Source organism: Suricata suricatta, chromosome 3 (assembly GCF_006229205.1).
Source record: "Suricata suricatta isolate VVHF042 chromosome 3, meerkat_22Aug2017_6uvM2_HiC, whole genome shotgun sequence".
Classification (NCBI taxonomy): domain Eukaryota; kingdom Metazoa; phylum Chordata; class Mammalia; order Carnivora; family Herpestidae; genus Suricata; species Suricata suricatta.
The window spans coordinates 76,251,760-76,276,511 of NC_043702.1; the positions used below are offsets into that span (position 1 = coordinate 76,251,760).

At 38.0% G+C, this 24,752-nt stretch overlaps 1 protein-coding gene across 4 annotated transcripts in view; it reads right to left on the reverse strand.

The window, feature by feature from the left end:
* RIF1 (replication timing regulatory factor 1) overlaps positions 1-24,752 on the reverse strand; it is a 64,411-nt gene that overhangs the window by 39,505 nt on the left and 154 nt on the right. For all 4 annotated transcript variants that reach the window (XM_029934596.1, XM_029934597.1, XM_029934595.1 and 1 more), the window contains exons 2-15: positions 24,277-24,390; positions 22,972-23,050; positions 19,887-19,983; positions 18,754-18,881; positions 18,565-18,659; positions 16,817-17,006; positions 14,939-15,031; positions 10,092-10,230; positions 7,183-7,334; positions 5,645-5,762; positions 4,562-4,735; positions 4,237-4,347; positions 3,518-3,580; positions 3,159-3,259 (exon numbers count right to left, since the gene is read on the reverse strand). In XM_029934596.1, coding sequence (XP_029790456.1) covers positions 3,159-3,259; positions 3,518-3,580; positions 4,237-4,347; positions 4,562-4,735; positions 5,645-5,762; positions 7,183-7,334; positions 10,092-10,230; positions 14,939-15,031; positions 16,817-17,006; positions 18,565-18,659; positions 18,754-18,881; positions 19,887-19,983; positions 22,972-23,050; positions 24,277-24,380 — 1,644 coding nt within the window. In that variant the 5' untranslated portion in view covers positions 24,381-24,390. The remainder of the gene's footprint in view (positions 1-3,158; positions 3,260-3,517; positions 3,581-4,236; positions 4,348-4,561; positions 4,736-5,644; positions 5,763-7,182; positions 7,335-10,091; positions 10,231-14,938; positions 15,032-16,816; positions 17,007-18,564; positions 18,660-18,753; positions 18,882-19,886; positions 19,984-22,971; positions 23,051-24,276; positions 24,391-24,752) is intronic.

Consider the following 24,752-nt stretch of genomic DNA (forward strand, 5'->3'; position numbering starts at 1 on the left):
GAGGAAGAATGAGATCTGGCCATGTGCAGCAACATGGATAAAACTGGAAGGTAGTATGCTGAGTGAAATAAGTCAGCCTGAGAAAGACAGATCTATGTTTTCACTCATATGTGGATCTTGAGAAACTTAACAGAAGACCATGGGGAAAGGGAAGGGGGGAAAAAGTTACAGAGAGGCAGGGAGGCAAACTATAAGAGACTCTTAAACACAGAGAAAAAACTGAGGGTTGATTGGGGATGGGGGAGGGCAAAATGGTTAATGGGCACAGGGCACTTGTTGGGATGAGCACTAGGCGTTGTATGTAATCAATGAATCACAGGAATCTACCCCAAAAACCAAGAGCACACTTTACAACCTGTATCTTAGCCAATTTGACCAAAAACAAACAAACAAAACAAAACACACAAAAAAAACAACCAAACAAAAAAACTTACACAAGAAAGGAGGCAAAAACTCTTTGACCTTAGCCACAGCAACTTCTTACTCCGGAGGCAAGGGAAACAAAAGCAAAAATGAACTACTGGGACCTCATCAAAATAAAAAGGTTCTCCACTGCAAAGGAAACAATCAGCTAAACTAAAAGGCAACTGATGGAATGAGAGAAGATATTTACAAGTGACAAATCAGATAAAGGGTTAGTATCTAAAATCTATAAAGAATTTATCAAACTCAACATCCACAAATAATCCAGTGAAGAAACAGGCAAGACATGAACAGACACTCCTCCAAAGAAGACATCCAGATGGGGTAACAGATACATGAAAAAATGCTCAACACTACTCATCATCAGGGAAATACAAAGTAAAACCACAATGAGATACCACCTCACACCAGTTAGAATGGCTAAAAAAACAACTCAGGCAACAATAGATGTTGGTGAGGATGCAGAAAAGAGGAATGCAAACTGGTGCAACCACTCTGCAAACAGTATGGAGGTTCCTCAAAATATTAAAAATAGAACTACCCTACATCCCAGCAATTGCTCTACTAGGTATTTAAACAAGGGTACACGCATGCTGTTTCAAAGGGGCACATGCACCCGAATGTTTACAGCAGTGCTATCGATAACAGCCAAAGTACAGAAAGAGCCCAAATGTCCACTGACAGATGAATGGATAATGAAAATACAAACACACACACACACACACACACACAAAACAGAGTATTACTTAGCACACAAAAAGAATGAAACTTTGCCATTTCCAAATACATGGATGGAACTGGAACATATTACGTTTAACCAAAATCAGCCAGTCAGAGAAAAACAAATCTCATATGATTTCACTCATATGAGGACTTTAGGATACAGAACAGATGAACATAAGGGAAGGGAAGCAAAAATAATATAAAAACAAGGAAAAGGACAAAACATAACAGACTCTTAAATATATATACAGAACTGAGGGTTGCTGGAGGGGCTGTAGGTGGGGGGTGGGAATAGGCTAAAGGTGCATTGGGGGAAGACACTTGTTGGGATGAGCAATGGGTATTATACATAGGGGATGAATCTCTGGAATCTACTCCTGAAATTATAGCACTATATGCTAACTAACTTGTATGTAAATTAAAAAATAAATTCTCTCAAATGTGACAGAGCCTATCAAACTGCCATCCAAAAATATTATACTGTTATTAACTTGAACAACATAACTTAAGTGATATAATGATATAACACAAAAATTTAGGGGACTTGGGTGCTGATGGATAAGCATACGACTCTTAGTTTCAGTGCAAGTCATGATCTTGGGGTTTAAGAGTCAAGCCCCAAATTGGGCTGTGTGCTGACAGTGTGGGGCCTGCTTGGGATTCTCTTTCTATCTTTCTCTTTGCCCCTCCTGTGTGCAATCTGCTCTCTTCCTCCCTTTCTCAACAAAAATACTTTAAAAAGAAATCTACAAAAGGTTGTATTAGTGAAAATATGCTTTTACATTCTCATTTGAATCAGACAATAATAATGATGATGATAAATAGCATTTGTGGACTCATTTATTTTCTGACTCACCATGCTCTTTAGATTATTAGTTATACTACTACTATATTCCCCTTCCAAAAGTTAGGGAGTAAGCTGCCCATGTTCACTCAGCTAATATATAATTGGGCTGCAATTCAACCTAGTCTGCTCCAGAGCCCTTGCTATTATATTAACCACCATGATCTACTGCCGTAGTAGGTATCACTGTCCCAGCACACAGACTTCATCTGCAGTTTATTTTGGGAGACGCACTATTATAAAAAGTATATCTGGGGCGTCTGGGTGGCTCAGTCGGTTGAGCCTCCGACTTCGGCTCAGGTCAGATCTCACGTTCATGGGTTCAAGCCCCGCATCGGGCTCTGAGCTGACAGCCAGCTCAGAGTCTGGAGCCTGCTTCAGATTCTGTGTCTCCTCCTCTCTCTGCCCCTCCCCCTCTCATGCTCTGTCTCTCTCTGTATCAAAAATAAATAAAACATTAAAAAAAAAAGTATATCTAACTGGTTTTTTCCTTCTCTACTATGTAATTGGATAAAAAGGGTGTTTAATAGCAAAATCATTATCCTGGTTAAAGAGAATTAATTTAAACTGCAAAAATTCCACAAGATCACCACCAGATATTCCTTAAATGTACAAACTAACAATTAGTGGAGCTTGGCAATCTTATAAAATTAACATTTAGCTGAGTTTCTTCAGTTCATGTTTCATGCTCTTTATCCCAATTTTCTCTGTATGGCTCATTCCTATGACAGTGGAATATTTCTGTATTGCTGGTATAGTCATTCACTTTATTGAGGTTTCAAATGACTGAATCAATGGAATAACATTTATTACAGAGCTTAACTGCTGATAAGAACATGATATAAAATGTCTTATCAAAACATTGTCTGTATATCTCCAATAAAAACTTCAACTTCGGGGGCACCTGGATGGCTCAGTCAGTTGAGTGTCCGACTTCAGCCCAGGTCATCTCACAGTTGATGGGTTTGAGCCCCAAGTTGGGGTCTGTGCTGACAGCTAGCTCAGAGCCTGGAGCCTGCTTCCGATTCTGTGTGTACCTCTCTCTCTGCCCCTCCCCTGGTCATGATCTGTCTCTGTCTCTCAAAAATAAATAAATGTTAAATTAAAAAAAAATACCTCAATTTCAGAATATGATTTTTAAATTCCAGCACAGTATTATTTTACTTACCAGTGTTTTTGATACAGGAAATACTTCTGACTTTACTATGCTTTCTAAAGATTTTAGTAAGAGGGTCAAAACTTCAGAACCTGGTCTCTCTTTTTTGTTACCTATCAAAAAGCAAAAGGAAGAATTTTGTTCTAAACACTCAAGTATTTTTAGGGGTGAAAATATAGTATTTTTAGGGATAAAACATATACTTAGCTAAGAAAAACTAATTTCTAAAATAAATCAATAAACTGCCTTGTGTAAAAGAAAATTAAAGTCTGTATATATGTCAAACATTGACTCTAAATTAATTTTATTTATAAAGCCAAACAATTCACTGAGGTCTATAAAAATTATTTGATCAGTGTTACAGTAGTTACCTGATTCAATGACTGTTTTCATCAAGCTAATTAGTTCCTTCCAAATAGCATTGACAACTGCCTCTGCCGAACAAAACAAAACTTGAGAATGAAGCAGATAACACTATAAAGGCTCACCCTTTTATCATGATGCTAAAAAGTTAAGCAATTCTTAGTTTAAAACAGAATTCTTGTAATACTCAACCTTGTCATCAGTTTATGATACACTATCACAACACTGTTTAAAGAAATGTTTTTTCAAACTTTAACACTGGGTCAGTAACTTAAGAGTAATTATTTTCTCTTTTCTAGTACCTGTATTCTTTACTGAACACCTTTTGCTTCTGACAGAAGGAAAAAAGGTTCAAAAGGACACCTGAAAACCACTAAAAAAATGTTCCCAGCCAGTTAAATAGCTAATGATTTCATTTTTGAAATTTCTTCACAATATCTTATAGGCTATGAAACACAGCAGTTTTGAGTGTAGATGCTGGAGCCACAGAGCCACAGCTCCACCACTTACTTATGTGACTTTGCACAGGTTATTTACCTCTCTGTACAATGTAATTTCCTCATCTGAAATATGGACTAACAAAGAAGGTTACTCCGAGGATTAAATGATTGTATGTAAAGCTCCTGCAGCACAATCTTGGCCAAAACATGGCAACATATAAATATTACCTTACTTTATTCTTTTAAACACAGGTTTAAAAGTTAAAAAACTTCTCTTAAATATTTACCAGAAGCATCTTTTCCAACTGCAACAAAGCTATCATGAACAGCAGTGATAAGTGTACTTGCATGTTTGGAAAAAAAAGAAGAGCTGCTGATTAATGGATGTTCGAGAGGCTCTAAAAAAGAGGGAAAAAAAGACAATTATGCCAAACAATAGCTTTATGAAGTAAATATATCAATGTAAAGTTTTAGGTGGCCTGACATGTGTTTTCTATTAAAAAGATTTATGCTTATATCATACATAATTACAGAATATTCTGGCCGTGGGAAAAAACCATGTCTTCTCACCCCAATGCACTGTGCTCTGAATAATTTTTAAAAGGTAAATACCTAAGCTCAGTATGAGTTTGTTTTGCTTAGCAAAACTCACGACTTCTGGACCTAACAAAAAATGAAGCAGCATTTCAAGTCCCAAAAGTTGAATAGAGGGGATTGTGGCCATTCCACCAAAATTTGAACTTAGGTTGATCCGGGGAGTTACAGGAGTTCCATATGGGGAAGTGCCTGTAGAGAAAAAAAAAAAAAAGGTAAGTACCTAAGCTAAATTAACTAACCAAATGAACATACTTTGTTTACTTCATTTCAATGAAATTTATTTTTAAAAGTAAATACTTTGTTTCTCAAATAAAGGTTGAGTTTTTGTCTAAAACCCACAAGAGTTCCTAATTAATTAATAGGTTAAGAACAAGATTGCGGTCACATTCCATTTTTTAAAATGTTTTATTATTTATTTTTGAGAGAAAGAGACAGATGGAGCATGAGCAGGGGAGGGGCAGAAAGAGAGGGAGACACAAAATCTGAAGCAGGCTCCAGGGTCGGAGCTATCAGAGTCCAATGTGGGCCTCAAACTCACAAACCGTGAGATCATGACCTGAGCCGAAGTTGGGATGCTTAATCGACTGAGCCAACCAGGCACCCATGTCAAAGACTATTTAAATGAAGATAATTATCAAGCCAAACTTTGAAATACGAATATGCAGACATTTCTAACATTTAAACACAAAAATCTGACAATAACATAACATACAGCAAATCACTTTCTTTTTTTTTTTCTTCAGCAAATCATTTTCTTTCAGTATATATACTAAGCCACTTTTAGTATATATATTAAGCCACTTTTTAAAAATCATCTATCTGTCGTTTTTAACTACGGCTCTGATTCTGAAACAAACTCAAGAGTCATTTGTAATACATCTCACAGATACAGCAGAAAAACGGGGATCTTCTTCCAACTCCAACAATGCAAATGCAATTACAATAGTAACACATACGGAAATCAAGAGTATAGAATTGATTTTGTGACAAGAGAGCCAAAATTATGAAGTGCTTCATTTTATATGAATAACACTGAGCAAAGGCTTCATCCAAGTCCTTCTTAAAAACAGAAGAAGAACCAAGCTGGGTCTACTTTACCTTTGTGTATAGGAGTCATAGGATTTAAACCTGGAGAAGCAGCTACCCGAGATGAACTGCCTTGAGGTGAAGCATTAGAATCGATGCTTATTGTACTTTGAATCAGAGGCACACACACCTATTGGGGTTAAAAACAAAAAGAAAGGGAAACCATTGCTAAACTACCTCAATGCCATAATTTTTTTAAAGTCTTACATAATACAGTTAAATTTAAAAGAAGCAATCTAAATTCTTTTGGTATGTTGAATCCTACTGGCTGTTTGGATGCACTGGCTAAATACTAAAATTGGAAAAGTAAAAATTTTTATTACAACTATATTTGCTGTAAACATGTACTACCTGTAAGTTTCACTACTAAATTCCAAATAGGAAATTATACCCATAAATACTGCCTGAGTTTCAGTGCTATTGGTATAGACTTGAGGCTTTTAAAAAATGCCCCCTAAGGAAATATGAACCAAGACAACCTCAAGCTTATTTCTAAGATCATTCCAGTACCAATCAAATCTAGTCAATGCCTAAGTTCAACCAATGAACGAGTGGGACAACTGGGTAAGACAAATCTACTCGGACCTCAGAATGGTAGAATCTGGAAAAGTGATGACCTCAGTTACATATTGCCTTTAATGCCCAATTCTAATTGATTCATGCTACTAAGTTTAAAATCTTTAATACATTAATTAAAATTTTATGAGCTTGCTAAAAATTCCAGTATATTATACAGAATATACTCACTGCTGTGCAATTATGTATACAGACAATAAGACTGCAGGTTTAAAAGTAAAATGTACTCAAAAACCCAAATAAAGAAATGAAAAACATAAAAGAAATTATCAGAGCTATCCATTTTTACTTATGGCACAAATATTCAGAAACCAAAGATGGGATTCACTGCAAAAATAATGTATAAAAGAGATTACACCTTATGTCTAAACGCCAGCAAGGGCAGATGGCGCCGGTAGGGGTGAGGCAGCTGCTGCTAGGCCCCAGCGGGTCTGCCCCAGCGGCCACCAGGGAGCTGACCAGCAAGGAGGAAGAGGGCCAGAGCCTATGGTCCTCGGATAAAATAGATGATTTGTTACCATTATGTGGCCTAGAAAGTTACAAAAAATAAGAACTGATCCAACTTTTTATCAACCCAGTATAGCACTTGATTTCTATTTCAGTAGGGTTGATTTTACTCTCCATTACATTCTAAATGTTATCAAATTTCCTTTTAACTTGAGAGTAAAAAAGAGAATTGAGGAGTGCTGGTTGAGAAAGCTTTAGAGGCTCCATTTCACACAAGTGGAGAATCTTTTAAGGGAAATAAAAAAATTCTGCGTTAGTAAAAAAGGATTTTTTATATATTGTGGTCTCCTAACAGCAAATGTAACATTGAAAAGAGTAGACTATTAAGAATTTAAGAATGCGTTGGGATGAACACTGGGTGTTGTTTGGAAACCAATTTGACAATCTGACAGAAAATCATGTTAAAAAAAATTAACATGTTAAGAACACATTAAAAAAACTCCAGTTATAGCCAAAACTTGTATTACCTGTTCAAAATTAGCAGGAAGATGAGGTCCAAGTCTCATTAGTAAATACCACCAGACTTCTAGTTTTGTTAATGCTAGAGTTTCTGTTCTCACATGGATGGAACTCAAAGGCTGCATTAACAACTTCAGTCTTTTTGCACTGCAAAGTATTTCTTAAAAGAAAATAAGCATGTGGGTAAAAACATGTAGGAGGTTAAAATTAAACTTTGTGGTTTTCCTAAAAACTAAATTTTAAGGCTAAGTATGTAGGTCTCCTTTTATTACCACAAGAGAATAGATGAAAAATAATTTTTTTTAGGGGTGCCTGGGTGGTTCAGTCTGTTAAATGTCCAACTTCGCTCAGGCCATACATAGTGTCACAGTTCATGGGCTCAAGCCCCACGTGAGGCTCTGGGCTCACAGTTCAGAGCCTGGATCCTGCTTCAGATTCTGTGTCTACCTCTCTCTCTCTCTGCCCCTCCCCTGCTTATGCTTTGCCTCTCTCTCTCTCTCTCTCTCTCTCAAAAATAAAAAAATACTTAAAAAAAATTTTTTAAACCACCAACTATTGTTACACCTCAAATTTTCCCTCTGACAAACACCAGTACTAGACTATACTTAATATGGCAAAAAATAAAATAAACATAATAATGTTTATTACATATTGTTGGTGTGCCAGGGACAATTTTCCCCACCAAGAGACATTTGGCATTGTCTATGCTGTCTCTGGTTTTTAGATCTAAGAGGCAGGAGGTACCAAGAATGCTACTGGCATCTAGTGGGATGCCCCCAGGGGTACTGCTAAACGTCACTCAACACGTGGGACAGTTCTCCCCAACACATTATCCAGTCTAATATTTCATGTGAGTGTTAAGCACTGGGGATACACAAAAAGACCTCTGTGCTCAGGTAAATTATCAAAGACTTAACAAGGATTTTGAAACATCTGCCCAGCTGTGTTATTTGGTGGAATGGTATTAATATTTCTGACAGCTATTTTGCCATTCAGCTTTCACAATTAACATTTCTATAAAGAAAATAAAGTCAAACCACTGTGGGAACAAATACTCTAATCCTTTCTGAACTCCTACTACACTGATGAGAGGAATGCCACAATACTATCCCTCCAACAGGAATCACCTTTTTAGTCAAAGGACCTCTTTCACTCAGGACAGTGATGGATACCCAATATTTTATTTCTTTACTCAGTCTCCCATTTAGCCATTCTACCCAGTGAGACCTAAAGGGAAGTGTATGTAGAATCTCTGGAAAGCTCTAGAGATAGATGGCTCAGCTAGGAAGAAATTCATTTTTGATCTTCTGCCTTTCCCTCTTCCTACAGTCTATAAAAAGACATACTAAAGATGACCGAAGAGAAAGACAGGCATCTGATTCCTTAAGACTTCTTGGATCCATTATACCAGGGACAGACTTTTTAACTCTGGACTTGATTTCAAATCGAGATAGCATTTTGTTTACCTTCTTTAAGTTATGTCTATTTTATGCTTTAACATTCAACCTTTTACACAATCCAACAGATTGGGTCCAGAACATTAACTTACATTACCAGTTCATTAATAAAAAGGTAACATTTACAATTACAATTTGTGCCTGGCAATGCACTTTTACCAATATTTTCAATAAGCTACAGGTAATAAAAATAATCACTTTATAAAACACACTTAAAAGGGAAAAAAGGGATTATTAATGATCTTTGCCAGAGAAAACTATAGCATGAAATAAAAATTACTTAGATCTTGTAAACATCCAATATTGGTTATTTAAGATTAACTATCCAGTTAAGTAAGTACTCATACTGACCTACTTTTGGCCTATGTACCTTCTTCTATTTACAGCTGACCCATGAACAACATAGGTTTGAATTGCATAGGCCCACTATACACAGATCTTTTTTACAGTATATTGCTATAAATGTATTTTCTCTTCTGATTTTCGTAACAATTCTTTTTTCTAGCTTACTTTATTGTAAGACTAAAGTTTATAATACACATACAAAATACAGGTTGATCAACTATTTATGTTGTTGGTAAGGTTTCTGGTCAACAGGCGGCTAGTTGGAGTTAAATTTCAGGTGAGTCAAAAGTTATACACAGATTTTCAATTGTGGTGGGGTGTTGGTACCCCTAACTACCACCCTGTTCAAGAGTCAACTATGGATCCATCACTTCTGCTAGGCAACAGGAAGATAAAGTTAAGTCAAAAGGACTCTACTCTCTAATATTAATGGTAATAACCCACTATTAGGTGCTGTTCTAAAGGTCCTGAAAGAAAAAAGTCACTGATACTTTTGTTTCATGGCAATCATAATATTTCCTACCATCTGCTGGCTCTGTGACATTAGGTAAATTACTTAATCTCTCTATATAGTGAAAAAACTTAGTATCTCAGGTCTGTTGTGATGAGTAGAGAGAGGTTCCCAAAGTGCTCAACTAAATGTTGGAACATACCAATAAAGCCAGAAGCGGTAGCTGTCAATTTTGTTGAGCGTTTGAAATAGTTTAAAACAGGAGCGCTTGGGTGGCTCAGTCAGTTAAGTGTCCAACTTTGGCTCAGGTCATGATCTCACAGTTCATGAGTTTGAGCCCCACGTTGGGCTCTGTGCTGAAAGCTCATAGCCTGGAGCCTGCTTCTGATTCTGTGTCTCCCTCTAACCTCCCCTGCTCATTCTGTCTCTCTCTCTCAAAAATAAAATAAAAAACTTAAAAAAAAAATTTTTTAAATAAAGTTGAAACAAACATTTTATCCGTAAATTTCAAAAATGCCTAGCCTTTTAAATTCTATTTTTAGCCATGAGTTTATTCCCTTAAAATATATTTAATAGGTTATTTCAATATAATGCCCAATAAATCAGAAAAGCTTTGTTCTCTTCATCTTGCTTGAGTGAAACAAAATTTTTAAATATGACTTACCTGGATTCAAAGCAAAATTATCTATTAAACTCTTCCAAGCAATAAATGCTATTTTTTTAATCATGGGTGCTCCACTACGAAATCCTAATTCTTCCAGCTGTAATAGAGAATTAATGAAACTCCCACTTCGATGCAAGGTCTAAAAATGAAAAATCATTTCAAAGTTATTTACTTACATAAAACAATATTATTATCCATTTATCTAAAATTCATTCAATGTTTACTCTGGAAAAGTCTTAAAAACTTAAAAGTTTAAAATGTACTGAATTCTGTATGTACATTCAAAACTCAAGATCACAAAATATAAGGCTCCATAAAGCACATAATGCATAACACAGAGCATTTCTAAAATATTAGGGAAAATGAGGAAGGTGTAAGATAAATCCCAAATTTTACCAACAGTATGCATAAGAAAAAATATCAGTAATTTAAAAAATTTAGAAATGTTGAACCCTGAAACTAATAAAAAAAGCTTTTTCAAATATACTGAAAAAGACAAAAAGTTAAGGGGAAAATGGACAGATAAGTAAATAATGAGTAACAAGGATAAATGCATGATAAATGAAACAACAATCTCAACCAGCTGTAGATCACATATAAACTGAACAGAACATACATAACAAAAAATAACTTGCTTAGCAAATGCATTAAAAAAAAAAGCTGCCAGAGCTAATAAATTCAGTATACAAGATCGACACATAGAAATCAGCTACATTTCTACACAACAGACACAATCAATCTGAAAAGAAAATCAGGTATTTCCATTTACAATAGCAGCCAAAAGAATTAAAATGTATAAATAAATCTAACCAAGGAGATGAATGACCTATACACTAAAAGCTACCAAGTATTACTGAAAAACATTTAAAAAGACCTAAATGGAAAACTATCCCATGTTCATGTATACAAAGATTTTTTAAATACCATTAAAATGTCAGTTATTACACAAAGCAATCTACAGAATCAACACAATCTTTATTGAAAGTCCAGCAGCTTTTTCACAGCCAATCTTCAAGTTCAATATGGAATTGCAAAGAGCCCCAAACAGCCAAACCAAGTTTGAAAAAGAATGAAGTTGGAGAACTCACACTTCCTGCCTTCCAAACTTTCTACACAACTGAAGTAATTAAGACCTACAGTAATGGCATAAGTACAAACATACAGACCAATGAAATAGAGAGCCCCGAGATAAAGCCTCACATACGCTGTCAACTGACTTCAACAAGGGTGCCAACAGACCATTCTATATACAAAGATCAGTCTTTTCAACAAATGGTGCTGCAAAATTGAATATCCACATGCAAAAGAATTAAAAGTGGATCCCTGCCTTATACTATATATAAAAATAAACTCAAAATCAATCAAATATATGAGAACTAAAACTATAAAAATCCTACAAAAATGCATGCAGACTCATGACACTGGACTTGGCAACAATTTCATGTCTATGACACCAAAAGCACAGGCAATAAAGAAAATCTAATTTTTAAGGGACTTCGCTGAAACTAAAACTCCTGGGCACCTGGGTGACTCAGCTGGTTTAGCATCCAATGCTTGGATTCAGCTTGGGTCATGATGTCTCTGTTCGTGAGTTCAAGCCCACATCTTGGGATCCTCTCTCCCCACCCGCTGCCCTTCCCCTTACTCATTCTCTCTCTCTCAAAATAATCTTAAAACGAACTAACAAACTAAAAACTCCTGTGTAGCAAAGGATATTATCAATTGAAAAGACAATATATAAAATGGGGGAAAATATTCAAAAATCCTGTATCTGATAAGGGATTAACAACTCTATAAAGTAAAGAACTCCTACAAATCAAGAATAAATACAAGGGGCACCTGGGAAGCTCAGTCGGCTAAGTGTCTGACTGGCTCAGGTCATAATCTCATGGTCCATGGGTTTAAGCCCCACGTCGGGTTCTGTACTGACATCTCAGAGCCTAGGGCCTATTTCAGATTCTGTGTCTCCCTCTCTCTGCCCCTCCCCTGCTTGTGCTGTCTCTCTGTCTCAAAAATAAACCAAAAAAAGAAACAAAAACAATAAATACAAACCACCCAAATAAAATGTGGGCAGGAGTGCCTGAATGGCTAAGTCGGTTAAATATCGAAGTCTTAATTTCAGATCAGGTCATGCATAATCTCATGGTGGAGCTGTGGGATCAAGCCCCATATTGGGCTCCGTGCTGTGTGTTCAGGGTGCTGAAGATTCTCTCTCCCTCTGGCCCAACCCCTCCCCACAGTGCTTTTGCTCTCTATAAAATAAAAAACCACCAGCAACAAAACTTACTGAGTTACACTGTAACTACCATGGATATCGCTTGAATTACCATGAGAGAAAAAACAAAAGAAGGAAAGAAGCTCTCGAAATTTCAAACTGGTGTGAAGGCTAAGCACTATCATAAACAGTACCATGCTAAGAAAATACAAATTAAAAATGATTAAAAAAATGCATGAAAGAAAAGGAAAACACCAAACGTAAAAGTGATTAAAAGATTCACAGGGAACAGTACCTGCTACCTATTCGACACAGAGGGACAGCCCTAAGCTACAGTACTTTCAAATATGGTTAAAACCAAAATGGGAAAACGGGAAAATGGGAAGGCCCTCTGTCCAAGGTTAATGCCCAGGAAGAAACAATTCTTAAGTTATTAGAAGAGAAAGGGAAAGAAGAGGCTGGTTGCTTTAACTACAGTCTGCTCCACTGAAAATGGCTTTCTATGAAAATCACCTAAATGTGAAAGATTAATTAGGCCAATGGACTTTTGTTTCAAGAAAGCTGACACAATACATCTCTGCCTGAAAGTCACCTTTTACCTCAATCTGTAGTGTGAAGAAAAACCCTTTAGCCCCACTATATACAACTTCAGGTATTACTACACGGGTATTGACAGTGGTCCATGGGTACTTTCATGGACAAAGCTGTCAGAGCAAGCTGGGTCTTGTGACACAAACAGGTAAGGTTATTTGGGAGAAACATACCCAAATTACTAACAATCCTGAAAATGATGGACGCAGAGATGCAGTCTTACTGGCTTGACAGCAGTTACATACAAGTAACTCCTTACAATTACTGAAGACTGCATACCAATCAGGAAAACCCACCATTACTATGATTGTTTCCTGTATGTCAACAGCCTTGTATGTCTGCAATCATCAAAAGAAATATTTACTGTATTGTCAAAAACATTAAAATGGCCCAGTTTTACAAAACAAAATGTTCTGGAATGGCTAGCACCTAAAAAAAAAATAACAAGTTTGGCAAGAATGTGGGAAAATTGGAGCCCTGGTGCATTACTGGTAGGAATGTAAAACAGTGCAGCCACTGTGGAAAACAGTTTGGAACCAGCAATTCCACTCTTAAACATATATCCAAGGGACTGAAAAGTAGAGAATACAACAGATATTTGTACACTTATGTTTATGGCAATTATTCACAATAGATGAAAGGTGAAAACAACTGTCAAATGAGCAAACAAACGGAGTTATACACCATGAAATATTCAGCCGTAAGAATTTAGTGAGGTGCTACAACATGAATAAAACTTGAAAAAAATTATGTCTAGTGTAATAAGCCATATATAGAAAGACAAATAGTGCAGGATTCCATTTATGTGGGATGCCTAGAATTAGCGAAGTAGAACAGCAGTTACCAGGAGCTGAGAGAGCAGATTGCTTGCTTAACACAAAGTTGCTGGAGATTAAAAACTCTTGGGTATAGATAGCAGTGATGTTTACAAAACTTGAGTATATACTTAACGACACTGAAATGTACTTACGAAGGTTATATTTATTCATCACAAAAAGAAAAACACCTCTCCCTCCCCTCAAAACACACATACACACACACACACACACACACACACACACACACACACACACACAAAACCTGGCTTAAAGAAAACAGAACATGCAGTCGATCCTCATTATTCACCAAAGTTCTATAACGTCCATTGCAAACCTGTGTTAGCAGTACTGAGTTATTGTTCCTAGAAAAGATGCAGGGTTAGGTTCCTATGAGAACCTTTTCTGTCAACCAATCAACATCAAAACAATTTATTTCTGTTTAAAAGATACCATATGTATCCTTGTTTCAAGAACACTGCATTCACAGACAACAGCACTGTAACTCATGCCCAAACAGAGCTTATCTAATACATGTAATCTCACCCAGAGCCTGGGTGGCTCTGTTGGTTAAGCATCCAACTTCATCTCAGGTCATGATCTGTGGTCGGTGGGTTCAAGCCCCAGGTCAAGCTCTGTGCTGGCAGCTCAGAGCCTGCAGCCTACTTCAGATTCTGGGTCCCTCTCTCTCTCTGCTCATTCCCCACTCATGCTCTTTCTCAAAAATAAATAAAAACATTAAAAAAAAATTTTTTTAATAATATATGTAATTTCTCCCCAGGGCACATCACACAATCTTCCTGTGCTTAGGAACCATGGACAACACTTTGGCACTAAGCCTAAGGGTCATTTAAAACTAAATTCACCAAGAAAAAGAACAAAATGTGGAAAATATGTCACTAAGTGGATTATTAAAAGGACATCTGTTTAAAAACAAATACTGAGAGGTCAAATAAATAGGAACAGCATTACCTTGCTCTACCTCAGCTGGGAACCTACACGCTGGGGTGGGGGGTGAGACTTCAAATGTTTGCCACTTTACAGATTTGCAATTGACTGGAAAAGCAGAAGTACTTACAGTGGGTTTGCAAACAAATTTTATTAAGCAGCCGAATTTACATCTATGGCATAAATGAAATGAGAATCAACTCCACTATGCAAAGTTAAGAAATGAAAGGGACTCACATGTATAAACTGTGAACTATATTCATGATCTGTGGACTTACCTTTCCAAGAAGTTTGACAAACAAAGGCCACAATTTTAACACGTAAGTCTCATTCTTACTCATAAACAGCTTCTGGAGTTCTGAAAGTAATTTCTGCAAACAAATGCAAAAATATTTACCAAAAGACTCTTGTGAAAACACAAAATGCAGTATCAGACTATCTCAGTTGAACAGCTTTTCCCAATGTTTTATGAGAAAAATTTCCATGTATATAGCAAACCTGGAGTTTTACAGTGAATTTATAAATATAAATACATACCACTAATATCTTACGATAACTGTCTTATCACAAATCTGGCCATTCTTCCATCTATCAATTGAGCTTAATATTTTTCTACCAATATACGTTTCCCTGAAAACTTCAGCATGTATATCATAAGAGTTCAAATGATAATGTTTTGACTTTTCACTTTTAAAACTACATTCATAGCTTCATGGGTGACAGGTACCTGAGAACATTTTAGTTCAAATTTATGAAGAATTTTAAATATACTCTTAGGAAATAAATTTATCAAAATTAAAAAACTTGGCAAAGACATTGGAGGTACTTTATTAGGCTCCAAACATTACCATGGGGCCTAATGAATTTTAAAAAGTAAACAAAATTTCAGATTTTAAAATCTGGAAAGGCCCCTCACTACATCTGGATTATTGAAGTTACCTCTGTACTATACCTTCCCTTCCTCTACTCAACCTCTCTAGAGTCTCTTCTCAACACAAGCACAGCAATCCCTTTAATGCCCAAGTTAGTACATATCGCTCAATACTCAAAACCTTCAAATAAGACTTCCCATAGAAGAAAGCAAAAAATTCCTTACACTATCCCCAAGGTCCTATGTGATTTGGCCCTCTGTTCCTCTGACATCATCTCCTATCCTCTCACCTTCATTCACTCTATCATACTGATGTCGCCCAGTGTTCACTGAACACCAACCAACACACAACCCTCAGAACAGGGCCCTTTGCTCTCTCAGTTTCTCCTGCCTGGAATGAACTTACTCTGTATTACCTAAGTAGCGAATTCCTGTACTACTTTCAAATCACTGTCCAAATATCCTATTCCTTTTCCTTCCCTGACTGCCTCACCCTTCCTCTACAATGGCACTCTTTATCTAGTCTGTCCTCCATCATATTCTTTACTGAATATACTGTATTTTTTATTGCCTCTTCCACTAGACAATAGGTTCCACAAGCCCCCTTTGTTCCCTGCTCTATTCAATGTCTAAAACAATGCCCAGCATATAACAGGTGCCAAATAAATATGTTACAAGAATAAAGGCAGAAAAGTTTACTAGAAAAAGTTATTAGGAAACTGTATACATTACATGCACTTTCTTGCTTTAAATTTATACCTATTGGGATTGTGTTAAAACAATCCAAAAAGCATTCAAATGAGTTAATGCTCTCCCTTTTCAAGAAATGCAATCTCTTTTGGGGCACCTGGGTAATTCTGTCAGTTGAGTGTCTGACTTTGGCTCAGGTCATGATCTCAGTTTGTGAGTTCGAGCCCTGCGTTGGGCTCTCTGCTGACAGCCTGGAGCCTGCTTCTAAGCAGGCTGTGTATCTCTCTCTCTGCCCCTCCCCTGCTCATGCTCTGTCTGAGCATAAACAAACATTTAAAAAAATTTTTTTAAAAAGAAAAGAAATGCAATCCTTTTCAATCACTATTCATTGGTGATGAAGTAAAATGCCTAGATTGTACAAACACTGAAAAGTTAATCTAGGAGCGGTGCGCCTACACTACCTTAAGCGATTACCTGTTTTATTCGAAGAGGAACTTCCTATATCATAATGAAATTATACAACTATGAGCTCTAAGTTTCAGCCAGAAACTTAAAACACAGTATCCAAAAAATCCTCACATAAGGTAATACTTACAGTAGTCATAAGCTGCTCTGTGATAATTGCTATTTCTTGCTGTTTTTGAAGCAACAACGGCATTCCCATCTCTAGAGCAGTTGCTCCCCGCAAATGTACCTTTTGGGCCGAATGAACCACTAAAGGTATGACCAGTTTTGCCCACCTAATTGACTCTTCCCCCATTTGAATTGGGGCTTGTTCAATTAGCCTATAATAGAAAAAGCAATGAATAAATGAGCTTGACCTCACCTTTTATGCCTAAACTACTAGGAAAATAAGCAGCACAAAGAAATACATATAGTATGATCCATTTGTTTTAGAATATATACATATATGCACACACACAAACACAGAGTGAATTTTTACTTGCTAATTTGTAGATTTCCATTATATTTTTTTAATGTTTAGTTATTTAGCAAGAGAGCACACCCATGCAAGTGGGTAAAGGGGGATGGGGTGGGGAGGGGAAGGAGTGGAAGAACTGTAAGCAGGTTTCTCACTGTCAGTGCAGAGCCCAACCGGGGGCTCAATCTCACAAACTGTGAGATCACAACCTGAGCCAAAATCAAGAGTCGGGTACTTAAATGACTGAGCCACCCATAGTATCAATGTTTTTATACAATTAAATTCAACATTCTTTTATTTATTTTTTAAGTTTTTTTAATGTTTTGTTTGATTATGTATTATTGATATAGAGACAGAACATGAGAGGGGGAGGGGCAGAGAGAGAAGGAGACACAGAACCGGAAGCAGGCTCCAGGCTCTGAGCTGTCAGCAGAGCCCGACTCGGGGCTTGAACTCATTAACGTGAGATCTGACCTGAGCCGAAGCCGGAGGCTTGACCGACTGAGCCACCCAGGCGCCTCTCAACATTCTTTTAGAAGACAGCCAGAAAATGGTAACATGTGAGCATCACTCAGGGCATCAGAACACTAAGTAGTTAAGGCAAATAGCTCGATTAAAGAAAACTTTAAAGAATGGAAAAACAAGGTAAGACAAGTCATACCAATAAAGTTTATGTGCTTTTAGTATGTCCTTTAAAGAGCAGGGATGGATAGGAAGAAGTTAGAGGATTTTCCTGTAGTCATTGTTAATGCCTTCGACATATCCCGAGTTTACTTGAAAGCCTATTATTCTTTAAACCCTTGCAAAAGTTTTAATGGAAATTACCATTTACCAGCATCAGCATAACCAAGACTTTTTTTCAATTTTTTATGTATGCTCTATGCCCAACATGGGGCTTCAACTCATGATCCCAAGATGAGTTGCATGCGTTACCAAATGAACCAGCCAAGCACCTCAACCAAGAATTTTTATGACTCAGTAAAAATAAACAAGGAAACCTACTAATTTAAACTCATCTAGGGGCGCCTGGGTGGCTCAGTCGGTTAAGCCTCCGACTTCGGCTCAGGTCAGATCTCACGTTTCGTGGGTTCGAGCCCCGCGTCAAGCTCTGTGCCGACAGCTAGCTCAGAGCCTGGAGCCTGCTTCCAGTTCTGTGTCTCCTTCTCTCTCTGCCCCTCCCCATCTCATGCTCTGTCTCTCTCTGTATCAAAAATAAAACATTAAAAAAAAATTTTTAATTAAAATAAAATAAAATAAACTCATCTAATTCCTTCTTTTTCCTGTTTCCTTTTCTCCTCGAGACTTTTAGAAGACATTTTTGTTCTTTCAATGTCTAACTCATATTTAAGTTCCCAAAGTCTACTCTTTGAAGTAAATTATAAATTTACTGCAATTATTCTTCCAAAACAGGAAACTCATACCTTATGATGACATTTAATGCTTCATAATCAACAACAGCAGAATGCATCTCTCCTCTATTAAATACTATTTCTAATGAATCAATTAAACTGGATACCTAAAAGACAGAACCAAATAAATACAAATCAAGTAAACCTGAATTTTTTTAAGTGGCATGTAGTTAAGAAAACATATACAAAAACCATACTCACTACTTTGCCAATGACTTCAGTGGGAAATGTCTGCTTGGATATCACCCAAAGTGCCCTAGTACGTACATTTTTGTCTGAATTCTTAACACTATCATTCAATTTTAAAAGCAGTTCTTCAATATCTGTGTCTGAAAAACAAGCAGCTCTAATTATGTAGAACAGTTTATATCCTTTAAAATCTCAAATACAGAAATAGAGAAAAACATATTCTACATTGTCAAAAAATTAAATGCAAATCCAGAGAGAAGAATCAGTGAACCGATGCCGATATCAAACTTCTTCCCAAAACACAAAACTTTGATCAGAGAAAACAAGCAGTAGACTTAATTCTCTGCAACTGAAAAAACTGTATAGGTATCATTAATAGCCTTGAACATATAAGAATTTTTGGCAAGATGTTATAAATCCTATGTATGCTCTAAAATGAACAACTTCTACTTTAGATTGGGAACATTTCCACATATAAAAAATGAAAGGGCAGAAACTTTACCTTAAGAAAGATGGTAGTAACTTTAAGGCATCCTTATTTCCTATCCCTGATTTCCCCCTCTGTAAACATCACCACCCAGGTTTGCATTAAAATGGCAAACTACAGAAGCGCCTGGGTGGCAAGGTAGGTTGAGAGTCAGACTCGGTTTTGGCTCAGGTTAGGATCTCATGGTTTGTGGGCCTGGCCGCACAGAGCCTGTTTGGGACTCTCTCTTCCTCTACCTGGCTCTCCCTTGCTCTCTCAAGTAAAACTTTAAAAAAGCAATAAAATGGCAAACTACAGAGCAATAAATAAGATTACCTGAAAATGTAGCTACTTTTAGTTCCAAATTATCCCATTATCACTACATAAAAAATTTTCAATTCAGCGTGTTCCTTAGTGCATATGCTTGTCTTATACAATAAACATCTAAATTATTAACTTCCAAAGCACATATTCTTTATACGGGAGAAGGTTCAATTTTCATTGCAATCATTTTTAAATAGGCGAGATCTTCTCTGATGATAATAAAACATCATTTCTTCGTCAAAAGCAAAACCTAGACTACAAGTCACAAAACTAATAGAGAGGTAACAGTATTTTTAACATATCAAACTATATTTATAAGGTCTAAAAAATCTTAAGTCATAATAAATTTAACTACCTGATAATCCTGAGGTAATTTTGGGATTATACAAGCAAAACCCCAAGGCCTGCAGAGCAGCACTACTGAGGTCTGAGTTTTGACTGGTAATGTGAATCTATAAAAACAAAAAGCACCTTTGTTACAAACAATTACAATTATAAATAAATTCTTCGGGAACAAAAGTGGATCTGAAAACAAAATTATTTTAATCAAATCAAATGTTTGAGTGAATGAAAAAGGAATAAGACCAGGAGGTCATGTACATAGCTTGGCCAAGAAAGGAAGAATGGCACTAGTTAGACATCACCTAAAAAAAGGGTTCTCTTAAAAGAGACAAAAAACATCTCCATCTCCACAGGCCTGAAGGCAGTAAAAAAGCCAACAAATGGCAAATGCTGAAGACACTTCCACAAAAGGTAGGCAAAGACTCAAAGCTGATATCCTAACTTCAGAGTGGAGTGACACCCCTAAGACAGTAAGGGGTTGGAATGTAGCATTTACTGAGTTTCTAAAGTGACAGAAGCTTTAAGCATTATCTCAATCTTTTAAAAGAAATCCCTACTTTGCAGACTGGAGAATTTGAAGGTCCATCTGGAATTCAAAACGCAATCCATATTATGTATGTGGAAGCTCTAAAATCCCAAACCTGTCAAAGGCAACCATGCTATATTCCCCAAACCTACAATTATTTGTAACCCTCTGTTTTTCTTGGTACCATTTCCTATTCCGAAGGGATTTATCTTCAAAATACTCCCACTACTCAATCATATATCCAAGGAATTCTTAGCTCTTTGCTGCTCTTGAGCAGGAAAAATAGTCAAGTATATGAACAGACACTTCCATGGGACAAACCTGCCTTTTATAATTAATCAAACAATTCAAAAAGACCAAAGCCTGGAGCATAAGAGATAATAGAACCAGTTCACAGAACCACAAAAAGACAGTCTTAAACACCTAAGATTTTAAGAGCTGCTACTATATCTCCAGAAGAATATCTATGGTCAACTTTTAGTAAATATATTATTGCCTGGAAGTATTCCTTAACAGTGTGGTCAAGAACGGTGTGTGGTGGGGGGTGTCTAGGTGGCTCAGTGGGTTAAGACTCTGACTTCAGAGACGCCTGGGTGACTCAGTCAGTTGAGTGCCTGACTTCAGGTCAGGTCATGATCTCATGGGTCTTGGGGTCAAGCCCTCATCTGGCTCTGTGTTGACAGCTCAGAGCCTGGAGCCTACTTCCAATTCTGGGTCTCCATCTACCTCTGCCCCTCCCCCACTTGCACTCTGTCTTTTCTCCTTCTCTCTAAAAAGTAAACAAACATTAAAGCTTTAAAAAAAAAAAAAAAGACTCTGATTTTCAGCTCAGGTCATGTTCTCCAGGTTTGTAAGCTCAAACCCTGTGTCAGGCTCTGTCTGTACTGACAGCTCGGAGCCTGGAGCCTGCTTTGGACTCTGTATCTGTGTGTCTGCCTGTCTCTGCGTTTCCCCCATTCACGCTCTCTCTTTCTCTCTCAAAAATAAACAAACATTAAAAAAAAAAAATGGGTTACTCGATTCAATACTAAGAGAATTCTAAACAATACAGAAACACGTTGTATTTCAACTAGTCTGGTTCTTGTTCTAAAGGATTTTAATTATCTTTGCCATGCTTAATAATTCACCCAGAAAGCTTTTGTTGATTGTCAAGCTTCTGTTGATTTTCCTATCATTAACCACCACCAAGCTTCCAAATAATTATTCATCAGGCCTTTAAGTTACAAATTCTATTAACAAACAGTGCATGCCATTGAGTTCCTGCTCTTACATGTTCTCAAATACCAAATTTATAAAACTGGATGTTTTCATTACATTCAAAATACTGCTGGAATGTGTTAAATGATAATGAAGAAAAAAATGAGAAAATATGATTAACATTGTTTAACAATATTATTATTAGTAAGTCTTGAACCACTACATAAAAAAGCTCCTGCCTACATGAACAAAAAGCACTGAGGATTTTAAGAGATAAACTTAAGGGTAAGCAGTACCTTAAATGCCTCAACATTTAGGCACCTTTTTTAAAAATTTATTTTTGAGAGACAGAGACAACGCAAGAAGGGGAGGGTCAGAGAGAGAGGGAGATACAGAATCTGAAAACAGGCTCCAGGCTCTGAGCTAGCTGTCAGCACACAGCCCGACATGGGGCTCGAACCCACAAACCGTTAGATCATGACCTGAGCTGAAGCCGATGCTTAACCGGCTGAGCCACCCAGGCGCTCCTAGAATACCTTTTTAAAAGCACAAAAACAGGGGCGCCTGGGTGGCTCAGTCGGTTAGGCATCCGACTTTGGCTCAGGTCATGATCTCAGCCCCATGTTGGGCTCTGTTCTGACAGCTAGCTCAGAACCTGGAGCCTGCTTCAGATTCTGGGTTTCCCTCTCTCTGTCCTTCCTTCGCTCACTCTGTGTCTCAAAATAAAGACATAAAAAAATTTTTAAATAAAGCAAAATAAAAAAAATAAAAGCACAAAAACAGAGTCATAAAAATAAGAACTCTGGAGATTTAGTCCAACCTTCTCATTCTAAAGAACAAGGAATTTAGAAGTTGGGTGTTAGGGGCAGTCACAAAGCCACTGTGTACTCAAGTGAGGATAAGAACAGAAATCCTTAGTCTGATGTTAAACACCTCCCTACAAATAAGCAAAAAAGATAGCAGGCTCTGAGCTGTTAGCTTTGAGCCCACTTGAACTCAGGAACTATGAGATCATGACCTGGGCAAAAATCAAGAAATCAAAGGCTTCACCAACTGACCTACCCAGGTGCCCCTAATTTCAAAGTTCTTCTGAGTGGGGCGCCTGGGTGACTCAGTCAGTTGAGCATCTGACTTCGCTCAGGTCATGATCTTGCCGTTGGTGGGTTCCACACAGGATCTATACTGTGCTCAGAGCCGAGAGCCGACTTAGGATTCTGTCTCTGTCTCTGTCTGTCTCTCTCTCTGCCCCTTCCCCACTCGTGCTGTTGTGATCTTGCACTAAAAAAATAAATATTAAAAAAAAATGTTCTTATGTGTTAGCTGGTAAAATTCCCCCCCCCACAAAGTTTTAACTATTCAATAAACACATACATACTTTTAAAACTCTGAATAGCCGAGAAAGTTTTCTCTCAATTTCCATAATGACTTCTTTTCCATCTTCTCCAGTCATGCGACTTAAAAGCAAAAAGAACACAAGGTTTTGCAAATTGCACACAAAAGAAATTAAAATTGTTCCCTAAAATACCCGCTTCTATACTTTTAAAATTTGTTATAACTCTACCAATTTGATTGGTCCAGTGCTTAAAATACTTAGTACCTATATACACAATTTATCATGCAATATATATCCGAAATTAACTCAAAAAGAACTCCTAAGAGTAACTTTTGCATCCAAAGTGTACACATATGGACATTATCACTATGTGAAAAGGAAACATGAAAACCTAGCCCAAATTACCAATTTACTAGAACTTACTAAATCTCTATAGTTTTGTACCAATTGTTAACCTTCCCTAGCATTTCCAAATATCTACAGATAATTCAGCAAAATATGACTTGCAAAGGCGAAAATACTGTGAGGCATTTACAGTTTTAAAAACGAAACCTGCCTAAATGCCCATCACCTGATGAGTGGATCAAGAAGGTGTGGTATATATACACGATGGAGTACTACATGGCAATGAGAAAGAATGAAATCTGGCCATTTGTAGGAAAGTGGATGGAACTTGAGGGTGTCATGCTAGGCGAACTAAGTCAGGCAGAGAAGGACAGAAACCATATGTTTGCACTCATAGGTCTAGCAGGAAAACAAGAGAGACCTAATGGAGGACCAGGGGGAGGGGAAGAGGGAAAGAGAGTTGGGGAGAGAGAGGGATGCAAAACCTGAGAGACTACTGAATACTGAAAACGAACTGAGGGTTGAAGGAGGAGGGGGAAAAAAGAGGTGGTGGTGATGGAGGAGGGCACTTGTGGGGAAGAGCACACTGGGTGTTGTATGCAAACCAATTTGACAATAAGCTATTAAAAAATAAAATAAAATAAAAATAAAGATGAAACCCGGGTTATTGCTCCCTATCAAAAAAACAATTCTGGGGTGCCATGTTGTCCCAATACATGGGCAGCTTACACTTAAAACCATCCCGCCAGCACACCCCCTTCTAACCAAACTTAAAAAAAATACTTCGCCTGTGAGACACACGTGCCGGCTTCCTCATTCCAAACACACGCCCCGAGCGCTGCGGCAACCCGGGGGAACGTCACTCAGCACGCACAGCCACCCCCATCTTGCCCGCGACCCCGGCGTCCTCACAGCCGCCGGAGCTCCAGAATTCACAACCTCGTTTCGCGTGCCCCACCGCAGCAATCTCCCCCCTCCCCCCCCAACCCCAGCAGGCTTTACCTGGTCAGAGTCAGGTAAGCGTCAGTCTGCTCCCCCAGGGGGGCGGAAGGGTCTTCCAAAGTCTCCAACAGCGGCACCAGGGGGCTCTCACCCGGGGCCGTCATGTCGGCCACCCTGAGGCACGAATCGGAAAAGGAGAAAACCCAGTGACCAACAAAAACAGCCCCGCAGTGGCTCGGTCCGAGTCCGGGCCCCAGACCCAAGCGCCCGCCCTCGGCTGCACCGCCGCACCGCGTCTACATGCCTGGCCCCTGGCCCCCAGATCCAAGGCCCTAAACTCCTCCTGCGCCTCGCAACACGCAGCCGGGTCCACGCTGCGCTCGGGCCCGTGCCCGCTCCCGCCACCACTTTCCCGGGCAGCTTTCAACAGTGGGAGGAGACGCGCGGGGGCGGGAGAAGCCCGGGGAGCTAGGCATCTGGCCGCGAGGGGGCGGAGGGTGAGCCTCGTTAAGGGTTCCCTGCGGCCTACCACCGCG